Source organism: Muscardinus avellanarius, assembly GCF_963383645.1.
Source record: "Muscardinus avellanarius genome assembly, chromosome: 9".
Classification (NCBI taxonomy): Eukaryota; Metazoa; Chordata; class Mammalia; order Rodentia; family Gliridae; genus Muscardinus; species Muscardinus avellanarius.
In genome coordinates, this window is record NC_137795.1 from 77,779,568 (window position 1) to 77,802,576 (window position 23,009).

Genomic DNA, 23,009 nt, shown 5'->3' on the forward strand with positions numbered 1-23,009 from the left:
GATAAAGTGGAGACCGCTTCATGTTTTATTGACATCTATACTAAGATTGCTGTATACTTATTAACACATGTAGAAACATATCGATATACAAGTTATATGCAAGTTAATAGGAACATGTCTATATACAAATTAATAGGGATACATTTTTCATGCATATATTAGAGATGTTTAAAAGCCAATTGGGACATAGTTTTTTAAAGTCAGAATCAAGAAAAAATGAGAGAAAATTAGAACAGTAACTAAAAATATTTGTTTCATGGATTGGAGGAAGAAGAGATGACAGTTGGATAGGAATCAGTTATAACAAAAGGTCCATTTATTGAGTTCCTACTCTGTGCCAGTGTATTAAACACACTGCATACATTATTTCACTTAATTTTCATTGAAATTTTAAGTAGTAGGTATAACTTGTGCCTTTATACTATTGAGTATAAACAGACACAAAGACTAACTAATTTGGCCAATGTTACAGATAAGTGGTGTGATTCAAATCTAGATCTCTGACTGTGCCCTCCTTCCTCTTTTGTTTAAAAGTAAGGGAATGAGGCTGGAACATTGTTATATCTCCTTTCAACTCCTTTTCATCCATCCAAAGAACTTGAACTGCACTTTAGGTAACATTTTAATGGATACACAGATGGATCATCCCAATGACTGACTCTGGATCTAAGGGAAAAAAAAAACTTGGGGAATCTTGATTGGAAGGGCTTTCAGGGTGTGGAATCAGCACACAAATGCCAGACTGTATGCTATAAAAGCAAGTTGTCTTTTGGCTCTAGAATACAAGATGACAGAGATGCTGTGGGGCCAGATGGCATCAGAACCTGCAGACAGCAGGTGGAAACTGAGGCTCATTTGGTCTCATCAAATTACAGCTTCTTAAGTTCATCATGAAAATTGATGATCTTCTGCAGGAGAACAAGGGCCCATCAGGGTTTTTGAACATGAGAATTTGAGTGGATCTCATTAAGGATTAGACACAGGAGAGGTAAAGAAGATGAACAAGCTGCTGGAGGATAGTGGGACAAGACTGCCTGCCTTTTTCAGTTTACCTTCAAGCATAGATTGATAGGGTTGAAAGTCATGCAATTGCAGGGTGGAGGCAGGAGCCTACAGCAGCCATCCAACAAACCAGTAGAGACTCAAGACTAGGCCTTTAGAAATAACTTGCTCAGGTCAGAGTTAAGACTAGAATTTAGGTTTCTGCTGCTTTGCCATACCATCTGCCTCTGATAAAGGTGTTATCCAGGAGAGCAGGTTGTAGAATGTTGTAGCAGTTGATATTTTTTTTTAACAGACCCACAAATGTGGGCCAGATGGATATGAAAAAGTGGAGAGATGTGGAGAAGGAGAAAGAGAAGAAAATGAGGAAAAGAGAAAAGAAAGGGGTAGAGAGGAAATCAATAGCCTTCTTAGGAGGAGACATTTTTTTCTTCTTCCATTAGGCCATGGATTAGGTCTAGTTTGGCTAGTCTAGAACATGGACCAACACTTAGCATAGTTTATAATTGTATCTTATTCATGTGATCATTTGTTGGCCTCTTCCTTTCTAGGAAGCATCACAAATGCAGGAACCACATCCATGTTTTTGTATAGTATTATATACCCCATACTTACCATACCAGGGTAAAAGCTTAAATAATATTTGTTGACTACACTGAAGGTTCAGGAAGTTAGTGGACTGATTGACTCAGAAGTATCCGGGAGCTGAACACCTGAATCAGAAGCTCTGGAGGAGGAACCTGGAGGAAAGCGACCTCCACAGAATGAGCTGGCAGGGCTGGGGGACAAGTGGCACAGGCCAACGTCTCCTCATTCCTACTGATCCCCATGACTTCACCCAAGGAGAGGGACCCTCCCTACCAGCCCACAGTAACAGATGTAGCAGTGGAAAGTCCCACCGATGGCCACACAAACACTAAAGTAGGGGAAGATCCTTTCAAAGAGCTTACCTTCCTGTCTTTTTTCTTAAAGCCTTTGTGACAGGTGGCCAGGAACAGGGATGCAAGGATAATAATGCCAGATCTTGATGTAGCCCCCACAACTGTTTAGGGAAACAGGTGGTTGAGGAGAGATTGGCTGAGATCCAGGAAGCAGGACACCAAAACCCACTTGGTAGCTACCCAGTATTCCTAAACAAAACATAGAAGCTGTGATTTTCTTGTTTTGTTTTTATTTTTGTTCTTGTTTTAAAGAAGCTATGTCTATCAGGAAGAATTGGGAAGGTCTTTGAAAGGGTCAGTAAGTATAAAAGAAAGGATATACATTAGAATTCAAAGGAAACTAAAAAGACCACAATTATTATTGTAATGTATGCCAGTTGCCTTGGTTTATCTTATTTAAACTCAGTCTCCTTCTCCTAAAAAATGCTATCAGATATATATTTGAAGACTTAGAGCAGGAGTCAGTTTGGAAGTCTTTCCATCTGAGAGCAGACTGCCAGAAAGTTACCCATTTTTTTCCTACCATCTCTGTATCCATCCTCCTGTGATATTATCATCTACTTTAATTCTTAGGAAGCAGAGCCAGTTTCCAGCTATGACACCATCGGATTAATTGAATTGATATGAAATTACTAAGTTTTTTACTATCTGGGAATCTTGAAACATTTTTAAGTGCAATATAAGGTCTAAGGAAGTTTTTAAGTCATGAAGAGAATTGTTTTATAGGGAGCATGCCATTCAAAAAAAAATAGGAATCTAGACATCTTCAGGAAAGAGTCATATTTTATAGTGTGCAAGATGGGTGGAAGAGCCTCATTTACAGATTTTTGCTAGATTTTTGATCACCTTTTCTTTCATTGTGCTTGGGTTGGAGACCAGAGGCATGGTACCACTGAGCTACTCCTGTGGCCTTTTCTTTTTATTTTGAGACAGTCTTACTAAGTGGCTGAGACTTGCTTTGAACCTGTGATCCTCCTGCCTCCCCTTCTCCCACTCACTGGGATTATAGGCATGCACCGCCATGCCCAATTTTTGATCCCTTCTTGCAGATAAAGATGAGACAAATTGCACTTTAGACCAGCTACAAACCTGGATCTCTGCCTCAAGCTCCAGTACTCCTAGGGCACCCTCTCTATTTCTGACAAATAGTAATGGAGATGGTCATTGAACATTGGTACTTGGATCCTTATTGAAAGGCTTTGTTATATAATCTGGGCCCTGAGTATATCTTATGGCCCTTCTGCCATGCAAAGTTTAGGTACAAACCACTTCATTAACACTCCCTTTCCTAAATCCATCCCCACCTCCCTTACTCCCAGAAGAAAACCCTTACCTGCACCTTTTCCAAAATCAGTGTTACCTACTTTTTGTCCCTTTATTGCCTCTTACCTGTGAAATAGTTCAAACCACATCACATTTCCCAAGATAAAATATCTTCCTTTATTCTTTCATTCTTCTCTTTATTCCTGTCCCAGCAAGGAGTGGCCGGCTACTTTTCAAGGTAGGATGTATGTGCTTCCTGGGACCTTGCCAGCCTTGATATGCCATCTGATCACTTGTAAGCTTTCCACCTTTAGTTTATCTCATTTCACTGGATTCTTTTTCCTTCTACAAATATGTGTGAGACTTTCTTTTTTATAACAAGCAAAATAAACACAAAACCTTTCACGATTCTGCTGTTTATTTAGTCTGTATCCCAATACAGTAACTGTGCCAACCCTTATTATCATCCACCTTCTAATCACCCAACCATTTAATATTGAGTATTTACTCTAAACTTTTTTATATATTAGTACACTGAGCCCCAGAATCAAGAGAACCACCCAAAGCCATACACCCTCGCTTTCTAGTTTAAAGGGTTTTGCCTTTAAACTAGATTAAGTTTACTGTCAACTTCCTAAATGCCAAACCCAGCGATACATTTTAGTTCTCATCTTATGTGATCCATATAATTTTTGCAGTGGAACATGAACAGGAAGAGGAGTGCTAGAGAGATGGAGTATTTAAGTCTATGAAATGCTTGCATTTATGTTTTAAGTTTTTGATTATCTTGGCTCTTTTTTGTTTCACTGTGGAAGGCCCAATAAGCTACCAGTATGTCCAAGAACTACATTTAAAGTCTCAGTTTGTTTATGAGAGCTTTCCTGTTTATACTGTAGGTATATGCCAGGAAAAACAATTCAGAGTGACATCAAATATGTGTGCATTAAATAATACTGTCTGCTCATTTGGATCTGTGAGGTGCTTACCCCCAACCTGATGTATTTGGGGATAAGGAGAAGATTGTACTAACAACCTCAAACTAGAAGGCTTGGCTTGAAATTTCAAAAGGTTTCAAGCCCTTTGCTAGTTGTTTATTCAATGCATATTGGAGAGGCAGGTGTCCTTCTGCACACTAATATCCCAGTACACAGCCGGGGCTGTACTGTTAGTGTGAGTCGATGGCTCTGAGAACAGCCCTTACCTGAACCCCACTCTTGTGCACCTGACCAAGCCTGGGGAGTTGCTGTTTCATTTGATCCCTCTGTAAAGGAAGTAAAGCATTGAGAGCAGGTGAGATAAGGCTTTATTCTAGCTGCAGCAATTTAAAATTGGAGATCTAGGCCTCCAGTACCCACGGGTGGCCGAATGGGTGCATAGGAGCTCCTCATGGAGACTTTCCTCCAGCACATCCACTTGTCTGTGTGTCTCTGTGTCCATGTGCCCACATGGCCGTAAGTCTGCATGCCTGCACCCTGGACTGTCCCAGTCCAGTTTAAATACCAAATCAAAGCAAAAGTGGCAACCAGCCAAGACACAGAGTTACATAAGAAAATGGCATCCTCAAGGACACACTGAGCTTAGTTCTGTTTTTCCTATAGCAGCGGCCTTCACAGGAGGCAAGGAAGCCTAACACATACCATGTTTTGACTGTCCCACACCCACAAACAGTACAGTTTTAAAAATAATTTTCTATTATTTAACAATAGTCTATTCAAGAGTCAATAATGAAATGTTTTTATGAAATAAGTAAGTATAAAGGTAATTAGCTCTATGTTAATTCCACATTCCTTATTTATTATAGACTGCAGCAAAATCATCCTGTGAGACTCTGGGATGTAGTTAGTTCTTAAGTCTTTTCTATGGAATAAGTTATGACTGCTTAAGGAACAAATCCCAAATCAAAGAGGGCTGAGAGGAGAGGATGTGGGAGGGGGGCGGAGGGCACGGCTCAGGGCTGTGTGACGTCACTTGCTTCTCCAGAGCTTAGGAAGTCCTGACTCCATCTGTCGGGTGACCATCATTGTCTTATTCTTTTGTTAGTGAAAGTTACTTCTTTTCTCTTTTATAATTCATGTAGATAACAATTGGTGAGCTTATGAACTAAGAAACACTAATGGCATACAGCAAATGTTTGTGTTCCTAAAGCCCTTCTTACCACATGGCACATTGCTGACTTTTATCAGTTGGTGTTTTCCAACACATGATTTCTCCTTTTTTGTGTGTTGTGAATTGAACCCAGGGGTGTTCTACTTTCAAACTACATTCTGAGCCCTATTTTATTCTTTGTTTTAAAGCAAGGTCTCACTAAATTCCTATGCCTCACTAAGTAGCTGAGGTGCGCCTGATCCTCCTATCTCAGCCTCCTAAGTACTGGGATTACAAGTGTGAACCCCCCAGGCCTGGCTTCTCTTTTTGGAGATGGGACCATGCTATGTTGGTCAGACTGGGCTCTAACTTTTGCCTTCTCCTTTTGAGCTGAAGTAATCTTCCTGCCAATTAACTGGGACTGTAGGTGTGGGTCATTGCCTGTGACCCATTCTTATTCTTTTGTTCTGCAAAACCAATATTCCTCTAAGGAAATTTTTTTAAAATGGCTGGGGGCATGGGGAGACTTTTCTCAGTAAATATTTATAAAGGTTTGGTTTTACAAGACTATGTAGTGATAAGAATTGGAATACTTTATAAGCTATAATTTGAAAGCTAGCTTGTTCATATGCATTTCTGAAGTTACCTTTCAACTAAGGTGATTTTCCTTTATGTGGTACTGGGGATTGAACCCAGGACATTCTACCTCTGGGCTACACCCCCAGCCCTATTTTTAATTCTGTGTTTTGAAACAGGGTCTCACTGAGTTTCGGTGCTGGCCACGTACCTATGATCCTCTTGTCTCAGCCTTCCAAGTATAGGGATTACAAGCATGTGCTACCATGCTTGGCTAGGTAAGATAATTTTGTTATTTGGTTATTATATTAAATTGGAGGGAAATAATATAGAACAGATTTTTTTTGCAGGTCGGGGATGGAACCCAGGGGCATTTGACCTCCAAGCTACACCCACTGCCCTATTTTTTATTCTTTATTTTGAAACCGGGTCTCACTGAGTTGCAGAGGGCCTCCCTCACTAAGTAGCTGAGGCTGTCTGCGAACCGCTATACTCCAGGACTCAGCCTCCCGAATGCTGGGATTACAAGCGTGCGTCACCATGCCCGGCTCTAGAACAGATCTTAATAATGTTCTTTTTTGTGGTTTTGGGATTGAACTCAGGAGCATTCTATTTCTGACCTATGTCCCAACCCTATTTTGTTTTCATCTTGAAACAGTATCTCATGAAATTGCTGAGACCCTAAGTTGCTAAGGCTGCTCTCAAACCTGTGATACTTCTTTCTCAGCCTCCCAAGTACTGGAATTGTAGGCATGGGCCACCATGCCAGGTGAAGAGAGTACTTTAATCCATGATTATAGTTATGTATTATTTTGAAAGCCAATCTTCAGCAGGGAAAACCACTTTGAAAATTTAAATATTATTGGCATTTTAATTTTATAAAAGCCTTTAGCTGCTATAATTATATTTTGGAAGGTGGACAGAATTAGTAAACAATCTATTATATGGGCATGTGTACAGAAATCATAACTGGTAAGAGGCATCATAAATACACACATTATTTTTCTGTTGTAGATATTTGAATGGTGGTATTTTCGCAAATACGGAACATCTTTCATTGAACAAGTCTCTGTAAGCCACTTGCGCCCCCTCCTGGGAGGGGTCGACAACAACTCCTCCAACAATTCTAACTCCAGCAATGGGGATTCAGATTCCAACAGGCAAAGTGTCTCAGGTATGGAAAGTTTCTTATAAAATTATTATGAATATAAGACATAAGAATATTGTTAAAGATGAAGCTTTATAGGAAAAATTCAGTTTATTTTCTGATGGATTTGACAAATATGTATCAAAGAAGGAGAGTATAAACATGCCAAGGTATAGAAATATTTATGCTATTAATTTATTTTTCTCCCATTTGATTTAGCTAAGGGTCATTTAGGTCAGTGTTATGAACCCAAGGCCAATCTTATCATTGACAGCTTCTCAAACCTTCATGAATGCGTACAGTTTCTTTCTTGATAATTGCAGAATCTCGTCTCTAACTAGATCTGATTGCATTACTCATCTGCTTAAAAAGGCTTCATTAGTTCCATTGATGTGGGATTCACATCCCACATTCTTAGTACAGCACAAGCTGCTTCTAACCTATCTTACCAATTTGGCATCAGTCATAATTCAGTCCTTTCCTTTTGTGTCATTTTCTAGTAAAGTTAAGGCTCCTTTTCTTTTCTAGTACATTCCCCATGCCATGATTCTCATGACCCTGTGCCTAGAGAAATCTGTTTCACTTTACTCTGTGTTTGTTCATCCATCTATTTTATCCAGAGCTGGGTGTGGTGATGCACACCTGTGATCCCAGTACTTGGGAAGCTGAGACAGGAAGGATCACAAGTTTGAAGCCAGCCTCCACAATTCATCGAGGCAATCAGCAACTTAGCAAGACCCTGCCCCCCCCCAAAAAAAAATAGGGCTGAAGTAAACTGCCCCTGGGTTCAATTTATTAAATAAATAAATAAGTTAAAATGCTTGTTCCCATGGAAAAAACTGGGAGAAGGATTTGCTTCTTAAGGTGAAGGGCATGAATTCTGAGATTTGAAGGGTGAAGAAGAAGAAGTTAAAGAGCTAGATTAGGTCTTTTTCTAACTTATAACAGGTCAATCCACACTTCACAACTGGCCGGGTTATAAACATCAAGGAGCAGTGGATATGTATTTTATTCCTGATGTTGAGTCAGTACTCTTCTGGTAGACCCTTTGCCTGCCAGACATGAGTGGCAGTAAACAGTTGTGGTCACATTTAGTTCATTCTAAGGATGCACGGTGAGAGATGGCACCACCCAGTAACAAAATTGTTGGCGACTTGATAAATTCATCCGCCTTGTAAAAGAAAGAAAAAGAGGCCTGAGCAAAGCAAAATATCACTTTAACTAGCTCCTGTAATAAGTGAGACTTATAATTCTAGTGAGGAAGCCTTATTCACTCATCATCACATAAGCAGCTGTGGGTAGTTGCTGCCACTTTACATCCACTGTGAAGGCTTCACAGATTAAATGTGCTATTGTCTGGCTCTGAATGACACAGTACAGAGCAGAAAATTATCAGATTAAAACAAAAAGTATCTTTATTGAAGTGCACTCTTCATAGTGAATACACGTATGTTTCCATTAAAGCCCTTCTTTTCTCTCTACCCAACATAAATGTCTTGACATTTCTGAATGCAATCAAGAGTTCATTCTCTCTCCTTATTATCACTATTATTTCCCTATCTTTCTTAGTGAATGTCTTGATTAAGCCTTGTTCATTATATGAATCTTTGGGAAAACCAAAGCCCTTTAAAAACATATTCAGACAGGCATATATAACCTGTAGTACCAGTTATTCAGGAGGCTGAAACGAATGAGGGGGATCACTTGAGCTCTTGAGTTCCAGGCCAGATTGGGCAATATAATGAGACCCAGTCTCAAAAAAAAGGGGGGGGGAAATTACATTCAGCAATAATAACTATGGAAATGCTGTTTATTTGTATCGAATTTTTATCTGGCTAAGACTGAAATTTGAATATTAATATTCAGTTCTAGCGTTTGCAGAGTTCCCACTGTGTGCTCCATATTTTCATTCATTTCCTATAAAACATAGCATTTATAGTATGATTTCTTAATAATGATTAAATACTTTAGAAAAATGGAATTGCCTTCTCTAAATATATGTAAGGCTCCATCTATTCCCTTCTTTTTGACATTTGGACTTTTAATATTTGTCTAATTCTGCTCAACAAACATGTATGTTGGTATGGAAGTACAAGGTACCATGAAACTAATACCATTTTTATTTCTCTTTTGTAGTGGTTTTAATTTATTTTTTAAAAAGATAAATGCTACAAAAGTACATTGTCTTTATTCATCTCTCTTTGTAATCACTTTCTATTTAATGGTCTGGTTTCAGTTAAGTGTAAAGGAAAAAGAAGGTCCAAAGTTTAGGGTAATCAATGTATTAACTTAAAGTAGATGGATTTGCTTTAAAATTCCTGTTGCCTTCATAATAAAAAAAATGATGGTTGCATTAACAACAAAATGGTGAATCTTTAAATTTTCTCTGAACATCATAAGACAGCTCTTTGTTGAATCATATGAGAAATAAAATGTGCCTATCAAAGTCCTGTGGAATCCTGTGGGCATCCCAGAAGTACTAAAATGGCATTGCTTATTTGAGAAAATCATTTAAAAAGCTTTTAAATGATTTTTATATTTTTGTTTTAATATTTTAACTGAAAATATCAGTGATAAACATTGACCTATATGAAAACTCCATTGAGTTCTTTCCTTAATTTGGACTTAAATCTAAAAGATTTGGTTTATGAAAGATGTGGAATGCAGGTGGTAGAATGAGGAGTGAGGAGGGTTATTATGGTTCACAGCAGACTATGAAGCCCTTGAAAACTTGTGGATCTGTGCACAGATGCCTCAACACAGGCTTGCTCAGAATTTTCAGTGCTCATTATCTGTGGGACAGTGATATGGTTAATTCTATCTATAGTTTCTTACTCTAGTTGACCTTTAGCCTGTGTGTCTTAAGTTAACATTTGTGAACATTCTATTTATTTTATTTGGGAACTAATCTGTTATTTTTCTTCCAAATATACAGTTTCTGATAAACTCTGCTGATATATTGTTTTGTATCACCATGTTTATTACTGCTTTTTCCTTTTCTTTTTTTTTAAATAAGGCTTTATTTTATTTCTTATGGTACTTTGGAATGAATCCAGGAGAATTCTACCATTGAGTTACACCCCAGCTCTCTTAATTTTTATTATTACTATTTTTAAAATTTTGAGACAGGGTCTCATTTAAGTTAACTGCACACTGGCCTCAAACCTGCAATTCTCCTTTCTTAACCTCCTAAGTACTGGGATTATAGGCTGCACTACCATGGCTAACCTAATTATTTCTCAATTCAGTGCACCTTTTTTGTGTGTGGTACTAAAGATGGAATGCAGGGGCCTAGCCCTGTTTTACTGTTTATTTTTATTTTTTTGTGGGTCTGGGGATGGAACCCAGGGGCATTTGACCTCCGAGCTACACCCCCCTGCCCTATTTTTTATTCTTTTCTTTTGAAATAAGATCTCACTGAGTTGTGAAGGGCCTCACTAAGTAGCTGAGGCGGTCTGCGAATCACAATCCTCTGGTCTCAGCCTTTCAAATGCTGGGATTTCAAGCGTGCGCCACCACCACGCCCGGCCTTTACTGTTTATTTGGTAACAGAGTCTTGCTAAGTTGATGAGAGCCTCACTAAGTTGATGATGCTGTCCTTGAAGCTGAGAGTACAGGTATACGCCACCATTTCTGGCAGCTCAATGAACTCTAATGAGCTTATTTAAAGTATGACCAACTTCTCACTGTCTTAAGGGAACTTATTCTCAGAGCCTCATAACATTATGAATGTGGGCTTATGAGAACATCTCTTTTATAATTTGTCTTGTTTTCTAATAAGAGTCTATTAAGACAAAAGCCTGAAGCATTCATCTTCTTCCAGATATTGGGAAAGTACAAGATATTCCATCACATGAGAAGTATTCTTGGAAAAGTCAAGTTTAAGTTTGTTGAGACACTGCAATAGCCTTTTGCAAGAACTGGATCTTCAGGCTCTGATACATACATTTGGTTTCCTATCACAAATCATATTATTTTAATCTTCATAAGATACATATTTCAAGTTTTCAATAATCTAAGTAATTCTTATATATGTGTATTCTAAATTCAAAATTAAAATTTATTATAGCCAGGCGTGGTGGCGCACGCTTGTAATCCCCGCGCTTGGGAGGCAGAGACAGGAGGATCGCGCAGGTTTGAAGCCAGCCACGCGCGCTGGCTTAGGAGACCCTGTTTCCAAATAAAAAATATAAAAATAGGTCTGGGAGTGTAGCCCGGAGGTAGAAGGGTAGAAGGGCTTCCACAAACCCCAGTACCACCAAAAAAAAAAAAAAAAAAAAAATTCTGTAGAGTGCAAAAATATATCTGAAGATGTATATAGATCCACATTATCCTAACAGAAAATTTTCTCTATAGAAAGCCGTATAGTTCTAATAAAATATAACACTCTTAATGTCTGCTATCAACTTTACATGATATTATTTCACTTAATCTTTAAAATAACTCCATTAATAAGGAGACACTATTATTACTTTCACTTTTTAGGAAGTTGAAGTCATCTCCCCAAAGTCACCTGACTCAAAACTTGGAAAGTCTTTCTTCAGAATTGAGGTTCTTATACATGATGTAGAAAATTTAAGTGACTAAGGTTTACAAAGCCAGGGTTAATGTAATTATTAAGCAATTAGAATAAGTTTAGCAAAGCCTTGTACTACAGTGTGTGACATTACTGGGGAAATGACATTAACCTAACTTACTTTAGAAACAACTCACTGGCCAGTGGCTGAGAGCGCACGCTCTGAGGTCAGACGGATGCGGCTTGAATCTTGACTCTGTCCCTTTGATAGTAAGTGACCTTGAGCATGTCACTAATTTTTCCAAGCCTTAATACTTTAACCTATAAACATGAGAATAGCAGTAATTTCTACCTTAAAAACTAATTTAGAAATTAAATCAAGGCAGGCAAAAATATGAAGTCAGAAGGCAGTCACTTGGCAGTGTCTCCCTGATGAGCCGTCTTCTCTGTGACTCTGAGCAGTGAGGATGCTGCAACCTCTTGGGATATGGCTGTATGTACAGCTAGCTTACCTGCTAGCTTAGTGACTCTTAAGCCACATCTTGCAGTGTTTGCATTTTGGATATTTCTTCCTCCAAAATTGCAGATTGCTATGTGTCAAGGACAGACTTTTGGGTGGCTCCCTACAAGGTGAATAGTCTCCACAAGGTGAACTCAATGTGTACTTGTCAAAATCTAATGCAGGTCTTGATCTTAGCCAGTGTTTATTAAATCTTTTCAAACTTTTGCCACTAAAATTTATATTAGAGTACAAATTAGGTCTCTAGTTAAATGGTGAAAAAGCCTAAAATATTTTTTGTTGCCTGTGAGTATTTTTCCCCCCTTTATCCTAAGAATTGAACTCCAGGGCATTCTACCTCTGAGCTACACTTCCAGCACCCCAATCCTTTTACTTATTTTGAAGAAGGGTCTCACCAAGTTTTTGAGACTAGCCTTGAACCTGTGATCCTCTTCTCTCAGATTCCTAAGCACTGGTATTACAGCTGTACATCACCATGCCAGGATGGTGAACATTTATTTAATAAGCTTATTTCATAGTTTCCACATTAGTTGATAGATTGATTAAGGTCAGAAATGACCAGAGAGAAAGGTATGACAGATGAAATTAAAGGTTTAACCATTTTGACAATATTAGTGAAAAAAGTAGTATGTTATTTTTCTATCTTTCTGAAAGTAGATCAATAATAATGATCTTAAAACTTATAATTACTCATAACTTTCTCTTGTTCCATAAATGAATTTGAAGTAGCAACATATTCTTTGAACTGAAAACTAGCTACATGTGACTTTTTGCCTTTATTTCTAATTATTTTTCAAAACAACTATTTTGAAATGCTATGAAACATTTAAGACTTAATTATTTTTAAAAATGAGTATTTTTACTCTTAATTATTGCTTTAAATTGATCTTTTGAAATGGAGGAATGATTATTTCTCAGATAATCAAAGCCAATAAATGTAGGCATGTCACAAATTGATTCACTTTGGGCTAACCTCATTGTTGTAATACTTAAAATAAAAGTTTAGCTAGGGCTTTTTGCTATTATACTTTGGAAACAAAGTGTTTATAAGTATTATTAAAAGTGTCTCATGTTTCCCTAAGGGAGTTTTAATTATAATTATATGAAGTTACAGATTTTCAAAATTGATGCTGCAGATTAACAAGTACATAGTAGGTTAAGAGTCAGGGAGGTTGAACATCAGATCTTAATCTCATTTACTAAGAAACTGGGGGGAATTCTCTAGCTCTTTTCTACTTTACTTTTTACTTTTATAAAAAGGGTCTATGCCAGGTGTGGTGGCACACGCTTGTAATCCCAGCATTTGGGAGGCTGAGACTGGAGGATCATGGTTCATGGACAGCCTCAGTTTCAAAATAAAGAATAAAAAAATAGGGCAGGAGGTGTAGCTCAGAGGTCAAATGCCCCTGGGTTTCATCCCCAGACCTGCAAAAAAAAAAAAAGGTTCTAACCTGTGTGATGTGATGTGATGGGTAAAGACAACCCATCCCCAGTACTGCAAAAAGTTAAATTAAATTAAATTAAATTGAAAGGACCAATGAGCAGGGCATGGTGGTGCATGCTTATAATCCCAGTACTTGGGAGGCTTAGACAGGAGGATCCAGGTTTGTGGCCAGCCTCAGTTACTTAGTGAGGTAATCCACAAATTAGTGAGACCCTGTTTCGAAATAAAGAATAAAATATTGGGCTGGGGTGTAGCTCTGAGGTAGAATGCCCCTGGGTTCAATTCCCAGCACCACACAAGCACAAGCTTAAAGCTATGACAAAAGTTGCTGTCAGAGCTGTTTATCATATCATCAGATTTAAGATTTAGGGAAAAGATGGTAACTTTTTAATATAAGAAGTCTTTCCAGGCATTGAATTAGGAATTTATATATTTTGAAGTGCCTACAAATGGAGATTTTCTATTAATTTTAATTATAGAAAGAAAATAATTAACGGTTAAGTTGGCTGTAGAATGGTTTTTTTCTTATGTGATTAAAAATCTTGTGACTTTAGAATCTTTTGGCTTTTCTAAGAATTGAGTTCTCCTTTTTCTTGAGGCTATGACAAAGGGAAAAGACTGTGGTTCTCTCAAAACACTGACTTTTCCTCTAGAGCTTCTTCAGGTAAATGCACATTACCCGTTTTACTTTTCTACCAAGACTGTATGTTCCCTGATGTCATAAACTACCTGTTTTTGTAAGCTAAGGCCCAGGGCAGGGGCTAGTGCATAAAATCCGTTTACCATGTCTTTGAACCACACAGTCTTAGGAGTGACAGGGTGGGCATTCTCAAGGAATAGCTGGGTATAAAAAGGTGTGAAAGAGTATGAATGAGATGGAAGGTTTTAGTAGGGAGTGATGAGAAGAAAGGCTGCAAAAGGGATTGGAGATTGCTTTTAGAAGTAATCTAGTAGTGAGCATTATTTTGTATGTTCTTTGTCTCTTACCCAGAAACGGGTGTGGATCTGCTCTACAGACTTGGGAAACTAAATAAGTGCTATTTTAACGTTGTCTTCTTTTTCTTGGCTTTGCTTTCTTTCTTTACCTCCCCTGTTTTTGTGGTCCTGGTAATTGAACTCAGGGGCATTCTACCTCTGATCTACGCCCTCAAACCTATTTTATTTTATTTTTTGAAACAGGATCTCCCTAGGTTTCTGAGAGTCTTGCTAACTTGTTTAGGCTGTCCTCGAACCTGCAATCCTCCTGTCTCAGCCTCCCAAGTACTGGGATTACAGGCATATGCCACCATGCTTGCTTCCTGTTCTATTGAAGTGTTTTCTTGCATGCAGGCTAAGGTCAGAAATTTTCTGTCAGCAGTTGTGAGTAGAGACTGCACTGTGTATTACAGCAAATGGAATCATATTGAGCATGTATTTCTATCAGGGTCTTATTCATAACTAGACTATTAATAAGACTACCATGTCCTTGATGCAGTCCCAGTCAACGTTTAGAGCTTCCAAAGGACACTAAAATTGTTTATATTAGTAAAGGATGGAAAATTATTTTTGGAAGTAAAATTTTAAATCTGATGTGAACCAAGGAATTTATTCCTCAAAGGTACACACAAGATAAGAAATGGGAACTCATGTGGAAAACTCTTACCCTCTGGAGATCTGAGTTTAATATCGCCTCTTAAATCTGCATACTCTAATATGTTTGGCATTTACACCCTTTGTACGTATCTCTAAACCGATCAGGCAGCTGGATATTTAGGGAGTATGTTTCTTAGAATGATTCCAGGCTAAGAGTTTTTGTACTAAAGATAAGATTATGGAACAGAATTACAAAGAATAAATTAATGTAACAGTGACCTAAATTGAAGCAAAACTCTGAAATATGTTAGTATATGTACTCTAGATTGTTTATTTCTTAAAAGAAAAATAATCTCCCAGTCATATTTAATTTAAAAGATATGACCTATGAAGATATTTATATACTTCCCTGTCACCTTGTTTTCTTAGGACTATTTAATCTGTTCACAGTTATTTAAATCTTCATTTCTTAGTTTCATAGATAGTTGAAAAAATGAGAGTAGAACACCTAAATGACACTAATGTTAACAAGTGTTTTGTTAAAGTTTAGTTCTTTAATAGGAGTCATAAAAGCAGTATTTCCTAATGTCTCCTGCACCCCCTGCTGGCTGTATAGGACACTTCCTTAAATCAAGATAGCTTTAGATGCTATTCAGTGAATACTTTAGGTATACACACTATTTCTCTTTAGAATTATTTTGTTGTTTAGAAATACTTTTAATTTTTATCTAGAATATAATAGGGTTAAAATTTTCATTGAAGATCATTTTTCTTCTAACTAGTTAGTTGATGTTTGAACAGTATTTATCCTTCCAGACTGTACAGTACTATATTTATTGGAATCAAAATATTTGCCACAATTCTTTTACTAATATTTCAAATGAAATTCAGTAGAAGAGGAAATATCTTCTCTAATGTTTGTATTTTATTGTAAATAATTCTACCGCGTACATAAATCTGTGTGTATGTTTATTACGTGCTAACTGCAAACCTTTCAACATTCGTGAGACTTAAGTAGAGGAGCACAGAAAAGGAGGGAGGGAATCGGGCCGGATCTGGGGGAGGGCTTGGCGAGTGCTGTGTGCATGCCTCTATTACCTGGAACTTCATCAAGATGGATGATTACAGCGTACCAATAAAATAAGATTTAAAAAAAAAAGCAAAGCATTTTGAATCTTGCAAGAGTTTCTCAGAGAAAGAATTGACAGTGGTGTGGTCCAAAGAGTTAAAACAGCCAGAAGGGCAGAGATCATGGTTGTCCGGCCATGATCTGGAGCCAGCATGATCATGGCACCTTCAAGGAGCTTTATGTTCGGAGAAAAAGTAGGTGCCTAAGGGAAAGATAGTTTTCTAGTCAGTGACATAGGAAGTGAAAAACCATCACATCTCAGCTTCTCAAGAAAACATTCAGAGAAGCTGTGCTAAGTGAGCAAAGATCTTTTCCCAAGTGGCAATTAAGCTAAGTGATAAAAACAAAAGTAGGGCCATTATTTATAAACCCTGAGTAAATATAAAGTGGGATTCTGTCCTGATTTAAAAATAAATTCATCTTCTTTAAATGAAAACATGTATTACTGTTACAGAAGTAGAATATTTTAACAAATATTGACTGAAGTGTTACACACAGTATTCCCACCCTGCTTTATGCTCCCCATCATCACACCATGTTGTAATTAATGTGTTACTGGATTCTCCCATTGAGTGCTCAAAAAATACTCACTGGGTGGGTGGATAGAAGGGTGGATGTTGGCTGTACAAGACCAAGGGGAGAATCCTAATGAATCATCACATGCCCTTTCGTGTTCTTTGGATTTCTGCAATACTTTTGTGTGTATAAGTCGTTGGGTGTGTTTTTGAATGATCACACGCATACACACACACACACACACACACACACACACACACACGTTTTGTCTATGTTTAAGTGATTTTAAATTTCTAATGAGACCATATTAATCCAAAAAATCTAGAAATATGAATCAATACAAAGTCTTAATCATAGGATGTTTTGATGTTTTAAGAATTGTAGCTTATTAGTCACATGCTTACAATAGCAGTCTTAAAGCTGTGGTTGACTTTTTTTCTTTATTTTTTGGTTTGTGGTTCTGGGACTTGAACTAAGGGATAGTCTACCTCTGAGATACACCTCCAGCCCTATTTTATTTTTTATTTTGAAACAGAATCTAATTAATTACCGAGGCTGCCTTGAAGCTGCGATCTTCCTATTTCAGCCTCCCAAGTACTGGGATTCTAGGCATGTATCATTGTGTCCAGCTTGGTTGACTCTTCTAAGTTAAAGCGGTTTAGTTCTAAGTTTCTGTGATCCTTGTTTAACTAAGAAGTATAATCTGTTACTATCTAACACTGTGATATTAGTTTGATAATTAATGTGTCTTTATAATTAAATGATGTTAAAATGCTTTACTTTCATAGCATTTCTTCCTATAGTGGTATAATTTTATTTTCTTACTACTCTTCAAGAAGGCAAAAGAAACCTAGTGAATTATCACAAAAACAGAATCATTGTGCTTCATAAATAGGAATCTAAGGCTCTGTGTCTTATACATTATACCTTTAGTTTGTCATGAATGAAGTTTAGTGTGTCATGAATGGTGTTATTGTGAGATATAATTTAGAGTAGCAGAATGTAGTTTTACTTTTACCTGTACCTTTTGGCTATACTGTTAGAAGTACACTTGTAATTCTAGCATTTGGAAGGCTGAAACAGGAGGATCGCAGATCGCACACAGCCTCAGCTACTCAGTGAGACCCTGTTTCAAAAATTAAGAAAAAAAAAAAGTAGGGCCGGGGGTGTAGCTCAAAGGTAGAATGCCCCTGGGTTCCATCCCCAGTACTGTACACACACACAAAAAGAAGTAAATTCATAGAATCTACTTGAGTTTCTTGAAATATTGGTAGAAATTTGAATTAGTTGATTGCTAATGAATGATACCTTGATTTGGTAAATGAGGAAATTTGGCCCAGAAAAATCATTGAAACTCCAAAGTTCTAAAGCCACATTTTCTGATTAGTTAATCATAGTTTTTTTTTTAATTTTTTTATTGGTGCACTGTATTCATACATTATAATGGGATAAAAAAAACTTTTGTAGACATATATGTACACATCACCCAGTTAGCCCCTACCCAATCCGCACCCCATTCCCTCACCATCCCTCCTTCCCATGCTTGGCTTAGTGGCTGACATCTAGTATAGCAATTTATCCAAAATTAACAATGATAATCTCACGTAACAGATTCATTTGTCTGGTATCAAGCTTTTGATCACTTAGAGATAACATTTCAATATTTCTTTTTGCTTTATTTCTTACCAGAGGACATTTTCTCTTTTTTTTAAGGTGAAACTATCATACATTTATTTATTTATTTTTCAGAAAAAAATCTATCCTAACATGAGATATAAACTGTAAATACCCAAAATAATCTTGAAAAAGAACAAAGCTAGAAGATGTACATTTTCTGATTTCAAACCTTATAGTTACTATAGTTGAAAAAGCCACATTTTCTGATTAACTCCTCATAGAGTTTCTCTATGTAGCTTCTCATATAAAGGGTAGAGAATAAAATTTTCTTATCAATTGGCCAGGAAGGATGTTTTGATGAATTAAATAGCTTCTAATGTCACTGAACTTATGCATAACATGTTCATCTTTCTTTTTGTTGCAGAATGCAAAGTATGGAGAAATCCACTAAATTTATTTAGGGGCGCTGAATATAATCGGTAAGTATTTTGACAGTTTGGGAAATAAATGGGTCTGGTTCATAGAGCAAAGACAAAAAATGTTTTTACTGGTTCCTTTAGGGGTCATGAAGCAGCCTACTTAGTGCTTCTAATTTTTTGATATTGTACTCAAAATTTTTTATTTTTCTACTTTATAATATTTTAGCATGTATTTGAGATACTTTATGATATGGGTAACTTTTAGAAGTTTTCTCTTCCTTCCAGTTATTCTTTTAAGTATATATTATATAACCACAATATTTTGAATCTTACCTTGAACATGGTTATAAAGATGCCAGAGATGTTCTGTTAGAATTTGATTTAATCAAGAAGTTAGGCAAATTAGAATTTTCATAGCTTTGGGGAAATATCTGTTAATAATTCTAGTTGGGGAAGGTTTTTATAAGCAGTGGCTAGTTAAAATTTTAAGGAAAAAAAGCACAGAGGGAAAAGTTGACTTCTTTTCCGGTCATTCCTGAAGGAAAATTTAAAAAATCATAATGCTTCACAGCTGGGCGTGATGACACACGCTTGTAATCCCTGCGCTTGGGAGGCGGAGACAGGAGGATCGCGCAGGTTCAAAGTCAGCTGCACTGGTTTAAGAAACCCTGTTTCCAAATAAAAATATAGAAAATAGGTCTGAGAGTGTAGCCCGGAGGTAGAAGGACTTCCAGGAACCCCAGTACCACCCCCCCAAAAAAAAATTATATATATATATATATATATATATATATATATATATATATATATGCATGCAGGCGTGGTGGCACACGTTTTTAATCCCTGCGCTTGGGAGGCAGAGACAGGAGGATCGCACAGGTTCGAAGTCAGCCCCACTGGCTTAAGAGACCCTGTTTCCAAATAAAAATATAAAAAATAGGTCTGGGAGTGTAGCCAGAGGTAGAAGGGCTTCCAGGAACCCCAGTACCACCCCCCCCCCCACACACACAAAAAATATATATAGCCAGGAGTGGTAGTGCACACTTGTAATCCCCGAGCTTGGGAGGCTGAGACAGGAGTATTGCACAGGTTCGAAGCCAGCCCCGCTGGCTTAAGACACCCTGTTTAAAAAATATGTGTGTGTGTGTGTGTGTGTGTGTGTGTGTGTGTGTGTGTGTGTATGTATGTATATATAATAGGTCTGGGAGTGTAGCCTAGAAGTAGAAGGGCTTCCAGGAACCCCAGTACCACATATATATATATGAATGATGCTTCATTCATTAGAAAAGCTACTTTAGTATTCAGTTAATGGCTTGTGTCTTGTTTTTTTTTCCCCCCCAAAACTGTCTGGCCATCTTACTTCCCTTTTACAGGTATACTTGGGTGACAGGACGAGAGCCTCTGACTTATTATGACATGAATCTTTCTGCCCAGGACCACCAGACATTCTTTACTTGTGACTCGGACCATCTGCGTCCTGCAGATGCAAGTATGGAAAATCCTTTGGAGAGTTACTGGGTGGGAGAGTTACTGGGTGGGAGGGTTTTCCAGATTGTTTTTAAGTGCCAGGGTTTCTGCTTTTAGAATATCTGCTTTATAACCAGGTGTTGTGGCATACCCCTGTAATCCCAGTACTTGGAAGAGTAAGGAGGATTGCATATTCAAGGTTAGCCTCAGCAACATAGCCAGACTTTCAGAAACCTATTTCAAATACAAAGTAAGAAGGGCTGGGGTTGTAGCTTGGAGATAGAATGCCTCGGGGTTTATTCCCCGCATGTACGTGTACGCATGCGCGCGCGCGCACGCGCGCACACACACACACACACACACACACACACACACACACACACGATATCTGCTCTACTAGAAACCTAGTGAATAAAATATTAAATTGCTTATTCTGTAGTAGAACACAGAATTCTGATACTTAAAGCTTTACCCAGTATGTGGGAGGCTGAGACAGGAATTACAGGTTCTTGGCCAGCCTCAGGAACAGGGTGAGGGCCTCTGCAACTTAGTAAAACTCTGTAAGACTCTGTTTAAAATAAAAAATTGAGCTGGGTGTGGTGGCACACACTTGTAATCCCTGCACTTGGGAGGCTGAGACAGGAGGATTGCACAGGTTCGAAGCCAGCCTCAGCTACTTAGTGAGGCTCTCAGCAACTTAGTGAGTCCCTGTTTTTAAATAAAATAGAAAATTGGTCTGGGAGTATAGCCCGAAGGTAGAAAGCCTCTGGGCTCCACCCCCAGTACCACAAACAAACAAACAAACAAATTAATTAAATAAAATAAAGCTGAGAGTGTAGCTCAGAGGCAAAAAGGTAAAATGCCCCTGGGTTCAATCTCCAGTTACTCCCCTACACACACACACACACACACACACACACACACACACACACACTCAAAAAGCTTTATCCATAGGCTATTCTCTTTTGAGAGCCCTAAGCAGGAACTATTTTTTTCTACTTTCTGTCTCTTTGACTTACAAATAAATTTCCATATTCCTTCACCCCCTAAAAAAGAAAAAGGTTTATTTATCCACAAGGAAGTATATCAATGTAGAGATGAATCTTATTATAATGATTTATGATTTTAAAATATATCAAAGTTGGATAGATAAATTTGAAGACCTGTAAATCATATGTGGAGCTCATTAAATTAATAGTTCTCATAGTTAAGATAGAATGAAAAGTTTTAGCTCTTTGACAGTAGTCTAATTAAAAGTCAGGATGCAGTGAATCCACTGAATCAAAAAATGAATATATTGACATATGTCTATTTGTAGGTTCACTAGCACTGAGTAGGGATATGGCCTTGGTTACTACAGTCTGTATGTATTTTCCATCTTAGAGAAGACTGTTTAACATTTATATTTTACTTCTTAAATTCCAAATAATCCAACTAGTATGTTTTGTATTATGAAACTTAGTTGAAGTAAATATTGAAAAGAAAAAAGCAACCTTCAAAAAAGGAATTTCTACATGCTCTTAAAAAACTGACTCATAAGATGTAAATTTATCAATTGAATAAAATAAGGATAGTGTTACCATTTATTTTTTTGTGGGGGAGGTACCAAGAATTGAACCCAGGGGCATTCTATCTCTGAGCTACACCCAGGCCCTAATGTTTTTAAACAGTCTCACTAGGTTGCTGGATGTTCTTTCTAAGTCATTGAAGCTGGTCTTGAACCTGTGATACTCCTGTCTTAGCCTCCCAAGTACTAGAATTACAGGTGTGTGCCACTGCACCCTGTTCTTACTTTTATTAAGGTATTTCTTTCTATTGTGGGACATCATCGTACAATAAATATTACCAAGCATTGAGCTTCTCATAATATATCCACAAACTGCTCTAATACATAAAAATCTAGAGTAGCAGAAAAATGTTAGGAATATGTATATATGTTAAGCAGAAGCCTCAAGCACCTTTTTCTGACTTCACTAGGAATTCTTCAAATAAATTCAGAGTATTCCAATATCTAGACCCTGGAGCAAATGCTTGGGAAAATGACCAATACAAATATGTTGTGTCTAAATAAAATAACTTAGTAGTAGTGCCATTTCAAAATGTGTAAAATTGTATGTATTCTCATACAACAAATGATATGAATGTGCAGAAGAAATAAAATCTCTATTAGAGTGCCTTTTTCTTGTTTTCTTTAGCCTATAAGATTTAGGTCTGTAGTTTTATGAGCCCACCAAAATTTGATATCAGCAGTTGAAAAACAGTAAAATAGTAAATTAGAATGTATTTATGTGCCTTTGTAGATATGGTTTGACCCTCTTGGTAATGGAAGTCCCTTGTAATTTAAGCTAAAAAATATTTATTGGCCTGCATCAGGTTTTCCTCACTCTACGTACTGTTTGACTTACTTTTTTCTGTTGTCCTAACATAGTAATGCAGAAAGCCTGGAGAGAGAGAAATCCCCAAGCTAGGATTTCTGCAGCTCATGAAGCCTTGGAGATTAATGAGTAAGTGGGAGAAATCTTGCTGTTCAAAAGGAAATCTCATCTTTTGCTGAATATATTCAGTTGCCACTGATAGGATACTGACATTAACCTGTGCATTTGAACTGGGGGATTATTTGGGCATTATTACTTTCTGCAATTTTCTTCCCGTGAAGGACAGCCAAGTAAGGGTGGTTTTAGTCATTTTAGGAAGCAAGACAATGGCTTCACTATGACCCTAGTTTAGAATTTAATTTAAATCCTTCAAGAATTGAATTAACTTAAATATCCTCACAATATCCCACACATCCTGGG

The 23,009-nt window shown here is 37.4% G+C and overlaps 1 protein-coding gene across 5 annotated transcripts in view; it reads left to right on the plus strand.

The window, feature by feature from the left end:
• Positions 1 to 23,009, plus strand: part of ST7 (suppression of tumorigenicity 7) — a gene marked incomplete at both ends in the record, with an annotated part of 268,515 nt that overhangs the window by 151,292 nt on the left and 94,214 nt on the right. For all 5 annotated transcript variants that reach the window (XM_080700959.1, XM_080700960.1, XM_080700962.1 and 2 more), the window contains 4 exons: positions 6,882 to 7,041; positions 18,753 to 18,807; positions 20,121 to 20,236; positions 22,643 to 22,718. In XM_080700959.1, the coding sequence (XP_080557085.1) occupies positions 6,882 to 7,041; positions 18,753 to 18,807; positions 20,121 to 20,236; positions 22,643 to 22,718 (407 nt within the window). The remainder of the gene's footprint in view (positions 1 to 6,881; positions 7,042 to 18,752; positions 18,808 to 20,120; positions 20,237 to 22,642; positions 22,719 to 23,009) is intronic.